This window comes from Lissotriton helveticus, chromosome 5_1 (genome assembly GCF_964261635.1).
Source record: "Lissotriton helveticus chromosome 5_1, aLisHel1.1, whole genome shotgun sequence".
Lineage (NCBI taxonomy): Eukaryota > Metazoa > Chordata > Amphibia > Caudata > Salamandridae > Lissotriton > Lissotriton helveticus.
In genome coordinates this window covers 1,045,125,125-1,045,141,735 of record NC_136065.1, presented here as the reverse complement: position 1 = coordinate 1,045,141,735, position 16,611 = coordinate 1,045,125,125, and the positions used below count along the sequence as shown (strand labels likewise).

The 16,611-nt window shown below is 42.3% G+C and overlaps 1 protein-coding gene across 1 annotated transcript in view; it reads left to right on the top strand.

Moving 5' to 3' along the window:
- The window catches only part of ANKRD2 (ankyrin repeat domain 2), a 63,203-nt gene that overhangs the window by 21,830 nt on the left and 24,762 nt on the right, over positions 1–16,611 (top strand). Inside the window, exons 3-5 of the mRNA XM_078641154.1 lie at positions 5,715–5,876; positions 6,142–6,249; positions 13,190–13,288. Of these exons, the coding sequence (XP_078497280.1) occupies positions 5,715–5,876; positions 6,142–6,249; positions 13,190–13,288 (369 nt within the window). The remainder of the gene's footprint in view (positions 1–5,714; positions 5,877–6,141; positions 6,250–13,189; positions 13,289–16,611) is intronic.

Here is a 16,611-nt window from a genome sequence, read left to right as displayed (position 1 = left end):
ATGTAACTGCCACACGGTGCAGGAATTTTCACAAACTCCCATTTCTTAATGGGAGCTTGTGCTGCGGGCTGTTTATGCCCACCACACAAGCTCCCATATAAAAACGGGAGTTTGCGACCACACCATGTGCAGTCGCATCGTTATTAGGTGTTTGGAACCGCCGAGCTATGGTCGGGCGGTTCCCTCACCAAAACAGTATCGGTCAGAGGCAACTCCAACCGTCATCGTAACCGGGCCTAAGCCGTTTATTAAAACATTTCTGTGAAAGCACATCCAAACAAATAGAAGGGCGCATGTCCCAACTGCCATATAAATCCCTATGACAATATTCTAAACGCTCCGTTTACAAAGGTGGAGAGGTGGAGGGAAAGTGCAATGTAATGAGATAATGTGATGAAACATGCATAAAAATAATGAAAGAGCATACAATGATTATTCAGCATTTACTGTACTAGATGTGAAATTCACCTAGTGCTGTTTCTCTGCCCTCTGGATGTGTCCTCTTCTCGTATTGACCCACAATCTGTTGCAGCTGCTTATACACAAGCAAGGAGAAACAGAACCTAAAGGTCCTACCCAATAGGTAAAAAGAATCGAAGCTGCTCCTTTGCTAATCTCTGCTGTCAGGGGAATGTCAGTGGAGTTACCACCCATCTGCCTACTCCTCTCTTCAGGCTATTCAGGAGTACCATTGATCAGAAAAAGAGGGAACCTACCCACCACATGAGCTTCCATTCTCACTAGGTGGGAAGAATAGACTTTACCATGTTGAAACTGCTAACCTAGTTTGGGCTTTCGCCTGTGTAATCTTCATCAGCCTTGCTATAGCAATCAAAGGAACAATATCGTGCAGGAGCTACATAGTATGGATCACATATGAGAAAAGCACAGTGACAGCTCACCATCACACAAGTCACCAGTCTATCTGTTCTTTCTAAGCACCCCAAAGTACAACCATTTATACAAAGCTGACAAAGAAATTAGCACTATCAAATCAGAGCCAGAACATGTATGACGTAACAGCTTATTGCAGCCAATGTGGTAATTTTCCATTAATAGTGTCACAGAACCACCAATCACATGCCATTATTACCATTATATTAGTTTCAGTAGAGTGGGAAATAAGGGGATGTTTTACACAAGACAGTGGGCTCCAGTACTGAAGAAGGGTACCTGGTAGCCAAGCTAGCATCTTCTTCGAAGGTTAGCAACTGTCCGTTTCTTCTCAGACCTCTCCAAGAGTTGGCTGGTGCACTAGGGTCTCCTGTGTGGGTGTTTTCTTGAGCAGTGGGGATTGTCTAGATCAGAGAAGTACCTGACCACACATCCTGAATAGAGTTCAAACATGGATTTAATCAAACTACAATGTAATACAAAACCCTACACACGTGTAGGAAGTGTACAACAGAGAATGTCCCACTAAACACATGGTATGCAGGAGTACATACGAGAGGTAAGAGTCACGGGGACAACATGCTGGAAGAGCACAAAGTCCACAAAGAGGATGTATGTATTGCTGAACTGTGCTGCTGAACCATTTGTGGAAGGGGCAAGTAGGGTACAGGTGCCAGAGCAATGGACCACTGGAAAAGCCCATGGGAAGGGCACAATAATCACGTGCAGGAAGCAGACACTAGAGGAAAAGTAAATATGGGAAGGGTAGTGAGAAGTTATTTGGTGGAATCACCGAAAGAAACGGCTTGTGGAAAGGGCAAGGATTAAGTAAACGCAATGGTTCATTGAAAGCAAATGTAGGAAGCCAATACAACTAGGATAACATATAAAGAAGCTGGTGAAGGCCCTCTTGTTGCACTGGAGAAGGCAATACATGCAATACAAAACGGGACATCTGGGAAGTCTGTATACAACGTTCTCTGACCTTCCCATGCATATACCGGTAGTGCATGCTAGCCTACTGAGTCAAAGAGGTTTGTTGGTACATGTGGCTGTAGATACCCAGCTGTATATAAAGGGAAAAATAGGATGTGGGTGCATGTGCAGGTAACATACATGAAGGGAAATTATGCCTGATGTATGAGCGGATTTTGAGGTAAAAAAGCTTGAGATTCGTAAAATAATGGGTTTGCAACCACAAAATCAGGGTCACAATGTAGTAAAGATAATTTGAGAGGGATCAATGACACAATATTGTGGTAAACAATATTGTTGACAAAAATATCTTGTCTAAATTATCATTTACCACAATATTGTGCTCCTATATTTATAATGGTAAGTACAAAATTATTATAAAAAATATTGTTGACACTAATATTGTCCAAATGTAGACAAAAATATTGACTTTTAATATAAATAGAGTTTAGACTACTAAATATGACATTTTAATATACTCTAAACTTATTATATTCCACTCATAATTAACACTGTATCTATATATACTTGTATAAACACACAAACACACACATGTATGTACCTATAGTGTAACATAATTAATACAAATATTTATTTTCATTTATATTATTCTTTTTTATTTTAAATGTATGTCTGTGAAAATAAATAGATAATCTAATTAATAAAAATCATGTATATATATATATATATATATATATATATATTTGTACAAAGAAATAAAGAATCATATTAAAATTAATATGACTAAAGTAAATATTTAAATTAATTATGTATATATATATATATATATAATAAAACATGATTAACATAATACAAAATGTATTTTTCATTATAATATTTTTTAGTTTTTTAAATGTATTAGTATTCAAATCAGTAGATTGCCATTCTTTTTTATTTTAAATCTATTAATATGGAAATATATATGCATATATATATTTGTACTAATAACTATATGAAAATTAATATATCATACATACACAATAAAACCATAGCAAATATAGAACATCTGAATAAGTAAAAATATATTAATTCATGTAGACATTAAATAAGATATGAAAAATCCAAAAAACACATTTATTATTAATACTATAAACATTAAAATACATTTAAAAGTAAAAATAAGTAATATAAAATACAAAAATAAAACAAATAATGCTATAGATCTCATTTAACCAACATTATGAAAACTATTGGAGTCTAAGAATATTAAATATACTCTAGTTTTAGCAACGGAAGAGAAAGTGTTGGACTTCCAAGGGGTAACATTTACTCTTCCCACTCCCGTCTATGCAACAGTAGGGAAAGCATTGGATTTGGGAGGGGTAAAAATTTACTATTCCCACTCCAAGCAACGCAAGAGTAGGGAAAGTGTTGGACTACAGAGGGGTAAAATCTACCTATGCCACTCCAAACTGCAACAGTAGGGAAAGTGTTCGGCTTCACAGAGGGGATATCTACTATTCCTACTCGAAACAACAGTAGGGAAAGCATTGGATTTCAGAGGGGTAAAACAGCTTAATAGTAGAGAAAGTGTTGGACTTTGGAGTCCCACTCCAGTCTGTGTGATAGTAGGGAATGCGTTGGATTTCAGAGGGGTGAAATTCACTACTCTCACTCTCGTCAGCGCAACAGTAGGGAAAGTATTGGATTTTAAAGGAAAAGAATTACTATTCCTACTCCGGTCGGAGTATCAGTAGGGAAAGTGTTGGATTTCAGAGGGGTGAAATTTACCATTCCTATTCCAAACAGTGCAACAGTAGGGAAAGTTTTGGACTTTGGAGGGGTAAAAGTTACTATTCCCATTCCAGTCTGTGAAACTGTAGGGAAAGCTTTGGATTTTTGATGGGTGAGATTTACTAATCCAACTCCATAAAGCGGAATAGTAGGGAAATTTGTGGATTTGAAAGAGTTTAATTTAACTATTCCTACTGCAGTCCAAACAAGAGTAGGAAAAATAGTTCACTTAAAAAAATATATACTTAAGTAACACCATGAATGTACAAAAATATTTAACTCGTAATATAAAAATGAATAACTAACACAGAAAATATATATGTAATACAAATAAAGTATCAACATACATTACTTTTCAATAAAAGAATGATCAATTAGTGAATAATTGTTATTCAATTATTAACTAATTAACTTTCTACCCTATACCCCTACAAACCTTGCATCCCACACCTAAAATATAACTGGAAAAATAGGTATTCCATATTTTTTTACTTGTGCTGCTCAGCTAAAATCCCAGGGACAGAGTGATTCTCATGAAATTCACCATTAAGTTTGACATAGGATATAGCTGGACATCATTGCAGACACATGCAGGCTTTACAGAAGTACTACTGTATAGAGCACCAGTGTTACTGGAGCTAAGAGTGCGACAGAGTTACTATGGAGAGAAGAATGTGACAGCAAAAAAACACAGATGAGGTGAATAATAATAAGTAACTAATGGCCGAAAACACATCCACCTTACTTTGGCCTGTTTGCTGCTAAAGGCATGGGGGCTTTGTTACATGCCCATCGCGCTGCAAGTGAGTCACTTTTTTTTATGCACTGGCGACGCAATGGGCTTGCTCATATTTATAAGGTTACATAAAATCACCCTGCGTGACTTTTCATGAGCGTGTAAATATAGGCCCCTTTCACGCATTACTCTGCGTAAAAGGTGCCTTCCATGGGTGTTGCTGTGCGTTGTTGCCGCGCAATATCCATGGAACTTGATGCATTCCCAGATTTACAACATTTTGTAAAACTGGGAATGCATTAGAATCCTATGCCTCCCCAGGGGAGTCATAGGAATGGCGCAACAAGGAGAAATACTTTTATTTCTCCTCGTTTTTTTCCTCTTTCTACGTGTGCTGCATTCTGCAGCACACATAGAAAGAGGAAAAATGCCATTCTTTTTATTTTTCTGCAGGAAGGTGTCCCTTCAATCATCCCCGCAGCTCAGGCACCTTTGCAAAATAATGCAAGGGTGTCTGCTCTGGAGTATGGCAGCCAATTGAGCACCAGCACAGGGGAAAGCATTGTATTGTTGTTAATATGGCACATCCCTATGCTTTGAAAATGACGCAGCACGGCGTCGCTAAATGGCTTGCGGCGCCACGCTGTGTCATTTTCTTGTATATGAAGCCCTATGAGTTGATGTCATCTCTCTCAGCCGACAAGAATGCTGAGGAATGATTCACTCCAGTATGCAACCTCAACATGTCACGTAGAAGCGACTGAGCAGCATTCAATCATGGTCAGTTTTTTCAATAGGATAATGTTAGAACACTCAGCCTAATTAGTAAAGCATTTAGCACACAACTTCAGAAAGGTCATGTCAATGCAGCAGAATGCGGACTGGTAATATGGCAGTGAAGCTGCAGGCAAGAGCGGCGTGCTGTGCCTATGTTTCATTCTGCCGGTATGCCTGAAATGTTATGCCGCTCTACTTATGGGTACAGACTGATGGCAATGCTGGAATATGTAATTTCCCAGTGCTGTATCAATTTATTCTGTCATCTTTATTAGTCTGCGAATAGCAGACGACAATTATGACCATTGAAAGGTGGTGGTAACTGGATGTTAAACAGAATACAACTTTTTATGTGCTTCAAATTACAAAATTAACTAGGTGAGGCTATTAAAGCAGAGACTTCTAAAAAATTAAGTAAATGACATGCACCTAGTGTCCTTCTTCCTTGTCATTTTCTACTAAAATAGCTGTGATTTTGAGGCACTGATATATCTACGCTGTTTCTGCGTTAGTGTGTTTGTGATGTCTCCCCTATGCTGCTGTATCACCCACCACATTCTAGATCCCGGTACTCACAGACTGCCTTTAACCCTTGTAGGCAGAAGAGCGGGTCAGGAAGACCTCCTTGGACTTGCGAAGAGAGATTGTGGATGTTGGCGGCATTGAAAATCTGATGGAGTTAAGGAAGCAAAGGAAAGAGAAAAAGAAGAGGAGGTCGAGGGTGTCCATCGTGGAGCTCCCGCCGCTGAATGAGGAAATTGTAAGTACATTTGTCTTCTACAGCAATATTTTAGCATGGGTTTGAAGTGTATCCACCATCATTAAACATGCTCAGTAATTCGAGTCTGTTACCCAGGTTCCTCTTCCTGAATCACTATTGTTCTGTCAAAGTCTAGTGTCAGAGCAATGAAGCAGTGACAAGGGGTTTGTTTTGCGCCAAGAGTACTAGAACTAAATGGTTCCCATTGTGGATACTGCAAAGTACACCTAAAATCACAGTTCTTTCTTCTGTTGTGTCTTCTCAGATGGGTCCAGTGGAATCAGAAGAATTCCTCAAAGCTGCAGTAGTGGGGAAAATAAAGATCATCGAAAAATTCCTAGAGGATGGCGGCTCAGTAAACACCTGCGATGAGGTACAACAGGAAAATGAATTTATCAGGCGACCTAAGTAAATAACATTCATTCACTGTTCGATTGGGAATGAACCTACGGTCGCATTTGTGGAGTAGGTTTCATTACAGTCCAGCCCACTGAAAATATTGGAGGGATTACATGAGTTACTTGTGCTGCGCCCAAGAATTTAGTAATCATGATTAAGGTTGATATATGTGTTAAGAGGAATATTGCTTGCAATAGACAAAGGTTCCAAAAGAGCAGGCATACTTTCAGGAGGTCTAAACAATTGGCAAGAGTGAGAGGCAGCTGGCTTTCTATGTAGCACTGGAATCCTGGAGAATGAATCTCCCAGCTTTATCTCTTCAGACGTTTAGTTCTTCATCTCTGCAATGGGCCATGAGCTTCTTTCCTTAGGGATCAGTTGGCAGAGGGTGATGTTACAGCAGTACTACTCTGAGGTTTTTTCCCTGCTGTGTGGAGTGCCACAGGGCTCATCATTAAGCTCCATGCTCTTTAACCTCTATGTGTCCCCACTTGCAGATATAGTTCGGGCTTCTGGGAGGTAGGTGCTATATGCTAATAATACACAGATTATCGTGTCAGTTCCCAAGAACTCGGACACCACGGCATTAAACTTCTCTTAATGCATGTAGGCAATTGCAGACTGGATGGGATGGAATTCTCTGAAATTAAATGGCGATAAAACCGAGGTGTTGCTCTTTGGCCTATACTCATTTAGCTGGAATAGTAATTGGTGGCCAGACACCTTAGGCACATGTCCCATCCCAGTGGAGAAGGCCAAAGATCTTGGAGTTTTCTTAGATACTGAACTTGCACTCAATGCCCAAGCCAATCACACCGTGGCAACCTACTTCTGACTCATAAGGATGCTTAGGTAAATGTTTAATCTTATCCCTCAGCCAGCAAGAAAGTTGGTTGCATTCACCCTGAGTATGTACAGATTGGACTATTGTAAATCTCTCTATCTGGGTTCCAACATTAGCACTCAGAACAAACTCCAAGTAGTACAGAATGCACTTGCCAGAATAATTCTTGACATTCCCAGGTGCCAATCGGCTGCTATGGGTTTGGCTCCCCATCAGAAAGCGCATTATATTTAAAGCACTCTGTACAGTGCATAAAGCCCTTTATGTCCCCAGTCTAGCTAGGATTAAATATATGTTTCACTGGCATCTTCAGGTAGGAACCGGCATTTGGCACACCGACATCTGCTTACAGTATCTAGGACTAGAAAGAAGAAAGTGGAAGACGAAGCTTCCTCGGTTGCAGCAAGAAGACTCTGAATCTCTCTTCTGCAAAGCCTGAGGGCTATCCCAGAGTCGCTGCCTTTCAGGAAAGCATATAAAACATGGCGTTATGTATTATAGACAGCTTTTTCAGGTGGATTTACAGTTAGGTTTTAGCTCTGGATGGCTGGCTATAGTGCATGATGCCTTTGGGTAACTGTCGTGCTCAGCAAATCAAAATCAAAACAATGTTAGAGTGAAAGGTTCTGCTACAGTCGCTATATGCAAGGCCTGCACGTGGAAGAGTCAAGTACTAGGAGGTAAGAGAAAGCAAAATAGCCCACTAATAGCAAGAACGTTTAAAAAATCAGCACGAAAAAAACTATTTTGACGTTGCACTTTTATAGGAGACACAAGGTCAGGTTTTAAGATGGACTGTTTGATGAGGGCGAGGTAGCGCAAAGGTGGAAATATTAGAAAGAGAAAATACAGATTGTTGCTTATGTCCGTGCTGAGAGAGTCATATGCACACATAGAAAAAGGCTTTTAACTTCAAAACCCCGGGAAATTAACTTAAAAAGATGTTTCTCAGCTCTTTTATGCTTTGATGCACTAGTGGTATTTTAATTAGTAGATTCGTAAAATATATTAATGTGGTTATATGCTGCGGAATTAACTGCATTCCAAAATGTGTGATTTTAATTTACGCCAGTGAATATTTTAGGATGTAATGGTTTTAACTATCAATAAACATGTTTATGATTGGCATACGTAGGACTAGCTATGACAGAGTGTTGCAATAGGAGCATACGAATAAATGTGAAGGTCATTAAGTGGGATGGAGATTTGGGGGAGAAAGAAATAAAGAGAGGGATATAGAAGAAAATTAGCAAGAAAGATACAAATCTTTACCATCACTCATCAGGATCTGGAATATAGTTGGAAATACCTTGACGTTACTACTGATAGCTTCATTAAGGGGGGGATGGTCATTAACTGATTGTTGTACTGCCTACAACCCTCTCAAATAAACCAACCTCCATAATTCGAAGGGCGATGAGTATTCATTGCAGAACTAGGTGGAATGAACCGGGCCTGATGGCTCAGTGGAGTAATGCACCCACAGCAAGGGTTTGTGTTTGACCCTATAGTCACAAGTTGGAAAATTTGACATGCCACCTTAGACTTTCATCCTTCTGTGGTTGATAAAGTAAGCACCATTGGCTTGCATGCCCATAAACATCTGTTATTTGTCAATAGCATCAACAAACCCCCTCGTTCCTGCGCCTGTCTCTCTAAAGGTCTGTACATGTTAATGTCAGGAATTACATTACCAATGCTTACTGCACGGCTTATAGCTGCGTCACCCCATTGTGAGTGGCATTACGGCCGGATCTGCCAACTTTGGACTTGTGACCCAGGTTCTAGTCTCGGCGTCGGCTCAACATCCTGTGATTCTGGACAAACCACTATTCTCCCCCTGCCTAAACAAGCACTGGCGTTGCCAATAGGTCTCGCAGTAGGAAAGTTGGAGCTATTGGTTTTGTAAATGACAAAGCCCTTTATGTTTTTAAAATGAAAACAAAAATAAAAGGCATTGTTATTTGCAATTGTAATAGCTCCAACTTTCCTACTGCGAGACCTATTGGCAACGCCAGTGCTTGTTTGCTTTCTGCCCAAAACAAGATCCATCAACCGGAGCCTTTCTAAAAAATAAAAAAAAGTGGTATTGTAAGGTCTCTTGTTTAGGCTTTCTGATCTGCGGGCGTGTTTTTTTTTTTGGGGCAATACGGTAATGTTTTTTGTTATATTCTGATTTAAACACGCTCATTCGTTGAGTTTTGTTTTTGGGGCTTCCTTTGTAGTGTTGTTGCGAGGGGTCTTCAGCAGCATGGGAAGGCTCTCGGTCCACATAGCTGCTCCCCCTGCCTTTAGATTTAGAGTGTGCAAACGATTGTAAATAGGCCTGTAAATCTTGTTCTTTGTTTTGCTCATGCATTTATGAGCTCTGTGTCTCCCACCCACTCTCACTGCTGGAACTGTCTCTCTTTGTACACGCACATCTCTCGGGAGGACTATTGTAACCATTGGATGTTTTTCTTGTTTTACTTACTATTCTAATAGTGTGACACCAATAGTGGGCTCTCTCATAATACTACTTCATTTATGACGCTCAGTTCTCCTGTACTTCCACCGGTGAGTACAGCCTGGACTGCTGCTTAGATGGACCTATGCTGCACTCAGCCCATTAGCCCATCACTGAGTTTAAAAGCCAGACTGTTGAACTTTTAAATCTCAGATTGATGTGGGTGAGGTAAGACACTTTCTGATACAGGATTTTTTAAAATTAAATTGGCTTAACGCTGCGGATAATATCACGCGCATTTACATGTTCACTCTTCCATAATTAACGTAATGGATTCTAGACTAGACATTTCCTGAAACTTGAGCCCGCTTCTTCCTGCCTTGCGATCTTACTGCATTCCGCTGAGATAGATCCCTTCTTTGGTAATAGACTGCACTTTTTTTGTAATGTTCAGGTTAGCACTGTTGTGGTTCTGCTACAGTAGTTTGTAAAAAGAGGTTGTACATTTTGTATATTGCCTATTCCTTCTGCATTTTCATTTGTTATACTTTTTAGGTTTCACCTGGCGTGTGCGTGTGTGGGGGGGCTCTGGGTGGGTGTGTGTGGCTCTGGGTGGGTGTGGGGGGCTCTGGGTGGGTGTGTGTGTGGGGGGGGCTCTGGGTGGGTGTGTGTGTGGGGGGGGCTCTGGGTAGTGTGTGTGTGTGTGGGGGGCTCTGGGTGGGTGTGTGTGTGTGGGGCTCTGGGTGGGTGTGTACGTGTGGGGCTCTGGGTGGGTGTGTATGTGTGGGGCTCTGGGTGTGTGTGTATGTGTGGGGCTCTGGGTGTGTGTGTGTGGGGTTCTGGGTGTGTGTGTGTGTGGGGGGCTCTGGGTGGGTGTGTGTGCATGGGGCTCTAGGTGGGTGTGTGTGTGTGGGGCTCTGGGTGTGTGTGTGTGTGTGGGGCTCTGGGTGTGTGTGTGTGCATGGGGCTCTAGGTGGGTGTGTATATGTGGGGCTCTGGGTGGGTGTGTGTGGGGGGGCTCTGGGTGGGTGTGGGGCTCTAGGTGTGTGTGTGGCTCTGGGTGTGTGTGTGTGTGTGTGTGTGGCTCTCGGGTGTGTGTGTGTGTGGCTCTGGGTGTGTGTGTGTGTGTGTGTGCTAGTAATTGCTGTCTGCTGAGCTCGTCCGTAGGGTACAATAGGTCTCACATTGCGAGAGATTAAGCTAATGGCAATGTAAATGACAAAACCAACACATAAATACAAATTTTGTCATTTACAATGCCAATAGCTCTAACTTTTCCAAATGCGAAACCATTGCATTGTAAATGCTTGTTTTTTTGTGCCGCGAGTTCCCTTACTGCTGTTCTATACTTTACCTTCCCTCATAATGGGAAAATAAAAATAAAAATTCCGATTGGTTTCTGTGAGTCACTAATAGTTAAAGTGTTTTTAGTTTGTGACTCGAGAAAGCAAGTAACATGGCTTGCATTATGGCTGGAATGGAGTAAAATTGTCATAGAGTGCTCTTATGTGCTATTTTCCCAGTGATTTTCTCGCAGAGTAAATCCACAAACCTTTTTCAGAAAGGCACCGGGGTCAGTTAAGATTAGTTTTCTTAGGCTGAAAGCCATCTACCTCGATTTCTAAAAAATTTTCATTGACAACTATGGAGAGCCGGAGTAGTAGTCTATTTTGGTCAAGTGGACAGATTTCAGTCCATCTGTGCCTGCGTTAGAGCATGTCACTTGTACTTTAGATCTGCATAGCTATGAGCCAAGATAGCGTAGATGCCACAGCGAGGTCAAGAGGCAGAGGAGCCTGTCAGCAGATGCCGCCTCTAATGAAATGACAACCGCAAATTGGTGCTTGAGGCGCAGCCTGGAGGCAGTCATTATGTCAGACCTTGAAGCCGAGCACGCCATAGTACCATAGCAAAAGAAAACGTGAACTCCATGTTAAAAAAAAACCAGACAAATGGCTTCGTCTTTTCCAAGTTTGTTGCTTTGCTCAGAATCCTTTTTCGGTTGTTCAATTTTACAGCAATTTGAAGAAGGCCTATTGATGTGAAATTTTACGTTCCTTTGTGACCACCTTTTCCAGGGAAAAACATCAAAAACGTAAAACAAGGTTGACTTCTGCAAAGAAGGCCTGAGATTGTTTTGTTTTAATATCCACGGCATTTGCCACCTCCTCTGAAGCTTCGGGAGGGTTGGTAGAGTGCCCCTGTTTGATCGTGGGCCCATGTCGATGGAACTCCGCCACCAAGATCACACTGACATGCATGTGTCGCCATCCACAGAGGAAACGCTTGGATTAAAAATAGCGTTTGGGCGAGTTCCAGTTGTCTGCGTCCTGTCTTCACATCTGCACGAACACTTAGTACTCATGGTTTAATGTGCCAGGAAAGAGATGTCCTGTTTTTTACTCGGAACATGTGCTGCTTTCGTTAAAGGGACACAACACCTCAAAGAGATGTTGCAAATCTGCAAGAAATTGTAAACTTGTTAACAAAGACCATTATTGCACCACCTGATAACAGAGTTTAGTGTTACCCGCTCGTGATACTATTTAGGGCCGCCCCTCTTGGCAACATTCGGGTTTCTGGGTGGTGTGTAGTTGCTTTCTACTTTGTAAAATGCAGACTGTTTACTAAGCCTGGAAAGTCAGCGGACGAGCTTGTTTATCCCACTAACGTTTGTCAGCAATATGGTGATTACTCCTTTGACAGATACATTTATTCTCACAACATACACATTTTAAACAAGGGCAAAAAGAAATAGCAATCCGTGGGGGAGAGAGCGGAGGGGGATGGTGTGTGGGGGCCGGCCTGCCGGCCGGCAAGCCAGCCATGATTAATTAGGGGAGGAGAAGCCTTAGGGGAGGAGAAGCCGCAGAGCGCACGCTGGGCGAAGCCCTTTGATGTGCTGTGCGGCCGTGAATGCGCGTGCTTGTTTGTTCACGTCATTCACGTGAACTGTAAGAAAACCGCAGTGCAAGAAGCCCTTAGTTTGACGAGGATTTCGAGCACTTGAATTCTCGATCCCTCAATGCGCTTGCGCGCATTGTAGGTCACGAGACCTAAAAACTCATGATTGTGTACTTGTGTAATGTAACTGACGCTCATGTAGAGGGCTCCAATACTTTAGGGCCGAGTTCGCACTATATTAAACTGCAAAAAAGCATAGAATTGCATAAAAGTGCACAGTATCAGCCAGTTATTGCATAAATATTTGGGTTGGGGGGGGCAACCCTCACACTGAGATGTGTTTCCATGTTCAGTTAGAAAATCCAGAATTCCATTGGTAGCATATAAAAAAGTGTGTTACTTGGTCAACGCATCGCCTGTCGTTTTAAGCACCGTGGATAACAGATGTTACCAGTCACTTTAAATGTACTTAACAGGCAGACCTCAGAAGGATGGAAGGCTAAGATGGCCCTCTTGGAATGCAAACTCATGACTGCTGTTCAGAGCAGATGCTGCTGTGTGGCATTGGGATGGAGAAAAATGTGGTAACTGCTCTAAATCCCATCCTAGAACTGTTCTGTTCATTCAGTGCATTAAGGAAAAAGTGACAAGGGGCTTCCTTTGCAATCGGATTTAAGAATGTTTAAGTTGAATTACGGCTTGTTTTTGTCTTTATTTCAGTTTAGGAGGACAGCACTCCATAGAGCATCTCTGGAGGGCCACGTGAATATTCTGCAGAAACTGCTGGGGAGCAAAGCATCAGTAAACTTCAGAGACAGGGTAAGTGCTAAACATTTGACCCCGATAGTTCATTTCTTTACCTTTTGCTTCCAGTAAAACATCACTGCATTTCAAAGTCACGTGACTTATATAGTGAGGTAGTCATCATACAATGCCCCACCTGCCAAGAACACAAACCCACAGATGTCCATGATCAGGAAAATCTTGCTGTTTCTTCAAACCATCCATCAAGTGAATCGCAGATGTGAATTGGTGCTACAAAGCAGGTAACCAGATTCGACCTTAATCTAAAAAGACAGGGCAACAACCATGCCTTGTGTATAGAACTGGGTGCTTCGCCTGGCCTACCGGTCAGCAGAGATCGCGCCCCCTCACCCCCAGTGTCCGACTACCCACCATACCTAAGAGACCCCACCTCCCTGGCAGGGATCTCTGAGCCATAAGTGGATGGATGCAGAGTGCGTGGTCATTTTATTTTTAGGCAGCTTGGCATTTTTTTTTTCACACACAAATAACCAAAGTCAGAGTTTGCCCTGCACATGGGGAGTGGGTCATTGTTTGTTTTCCCTATGTGGGTTTACCATGTCTCGTATAGGAATCCCCGGCAGGGAAAAAACAGTGACTGTCTCCCCACCTACTTTGTGGTGTGACCTGGTGCTCATGTTGCAGATGGGTCTTACGGTCAAGGGTTTCCGATGGAAGAGCCAGCTGATCGTCCAATGGCAGGAATCCTGTGGTTCTCCTAACCAAATGAGGCAGGGGGGTCAGTGAGTTTGGTGGTGTTGGGGCCACGGACAGAATATGGAAGCACTCCTGCTTCGCCAGACTTTAAATGTGGGTCTAACGGGTCACTAAAGGCCCTTTACGGGGTCCTGGCTAGGCCAGGGATAACAATCCTATAATCAGTGCACTGTACACAGAAAGAATGATTGGAGGAAAGCCAAGGGCATAAAAGGCACATCCACCCCACTAACCGCCAATCGGAGCTCCCACATCATCAAAATCCAAAGTGTTTCTCCAATAAAATGTTAAATGGCAGAAACATAGATAGGGCAGATGCACCAGACTACACAGTCTAGGATTTTGAGCCAACTATTGTTGATTCAGGAAACTCATGAACATTACCATACTCAATGCTGCGTTGATTAACTTAAGACTATGTAGCAGAATCACCCAGTAAAGGTGGATAAGGCTCCACACTGCACCACTGACTCTGAAGCCTAGGAGAAACTGAGTTGACCACTCTCTTAACAGCTGCTAAAAAATCAATAAGACCAGGGAAACTTTACAAAGGAAAAGGTTGAGCTATCTTAAATCACGTGCCCCGGACAGTGAGCAAACTAAAAAGAATAGCGGTTTGTTAGACTAAACTTTAGCATGCAACAAACTATAAAAGGCAATGTTAGGTGCAATCTGACATTTCTACCACAGGTTAACCAGCAACAGGTACGGCTTCAACATCCTTTCCTTCTTCCACTATCAGTTCGGCACACCTCCTTACCAAACTCATTCACACCAGCAACAAGAGCGAGAAGACAGCGTAACTCCAGGATCTGTTTACTATGTGGAGAGGGTAGCATCTGTATCCCAGCACAGTGACGTGGCTGAGATGTGGCAACGCTCAACAAACCTCCAATAATAAATATATAAATGAATATCTGTCAGAGATATTGTCAGGGGAATGCAGACGAGAAGGTGCTGGACCCAGTTTTCAGTGTCATGATAAGATAACAGCTGTCAGTAATTGATGGGTAAACTGCTCTACTGACTCCTGATCCGAGTTGGAAACTGATCAGATACTCGTGAGAGGCAATGGGACTCCTGAATGAAGAGGATGGGTCTGGCGAATACAAAAGGAAGTGGAGAATTAGCAATGGCGTAAATGAGGTGAGACAGCGGCTACAGAACTGAAAGGACAGATGCATGAAAGGATTTTTGTGGTGCAAAGATGGCACTGTGCACAGTGTGCAAAGTAACACTGCAATTCCAAATATGTCTGTTAATTGCAGCATCAACATTGAGAGTTTCGATGAAAATGGGTCCGTTATGGCCCCTCCTCCTCACAACTTACCAGGAAAGGTGTCACTGCTGAGTTAACTCTTGTGCGGTGTTAAAGCACAAGTCCCCATTCACAAAGTGGGGGCTGCTCAGGACGGACAGCTTCTGCTGTCTAAGTGGCAAGTGCCTACCCATGCAACATATTTTGCAGCCCAGCTAACTATCTTTTGCCCATTGAAGGGAGTGGGTTCTACGTCTGCCTCATGGCAACATCGAATGCAGCCGCACCCTCACAGGCATCAGTCCCTTCATTCGCCGTGATGCGTAAAGAGATTTGTATTTGTTGCTGCTGATTCTTGCTTCCTTAATGTTAACGAGATGGGTCATGAAACCTACAGTGCTTAGCCACTTTATCATGGGCCTGGTTTGCACATCAGGTGCAGGGCACAGGACTTGCCTTCTCGCAGTTCAAGTTAGAGCAGCGCTGTGAGATGGGCTGTTGATATCTATGTTCTCCAGAATCCTTCAATGCAAAGAAACTAGAGGAATAGAACATGCTGGGCATTACAGGATCTAGACTGGGAGGTTGTGATGACAAGCAAAGGCAAGTCCCTAGTTGCACCATACAGGAAAATATCAAAACACTGAGACAAGACACAGTCGAATAGCAGTCACATTGTGTTTTTATTTCGACTTAATCAGGTCAAAGCACCGAGTGGCTGATGCAACATAGAAACTGCAGGCAGGTAAACTGTCCTAGGAGCTGATAGAGGCTAAGCATTAAGTTTGTTATTCACAAAGAAATTAGTGAATCTACACATTGTGGAATTACACCTGCGACTGAGACAGATTTATCCATTATTTAGAATTGACAAAATTCTAAGGAATATGTTGCAATTTTCTGAATGTTGGCTTCTATGCTACTTCTCTCCCACTAGGCTATGGAGAGACTGACAAAGCTATTGGACGTTGCACACTATTGATGAGCCACACGCTTGCAACAGCTGAGCTACACCCCCCCTCCGAACCTTGAGATACAGGTGAAATCAGGGCAACGTACTGACAATACATCGCAGGTATCAATTGGATAGACTCATACTGACGTGTCGGACGTAGCCCTCAGGAATAAATGAGGGAATATTTTGAAGCACTACAGACATTGTTCACAATAAGAGTACACATAGTGCCCACTGCACTTCTGTCTTTTGACCTCGTGCAATACACTTATTGGAGCACTACAAACATTATTTGGCTTACTGCTCAGGTCCAGAAGGCGCTAGGATGGATTGGGTTTTGTATTGTTTTACATTCCAATTGACCCAACCTTCTTCCCAACTATTATTTTCTACTGCAATAATCCTGGC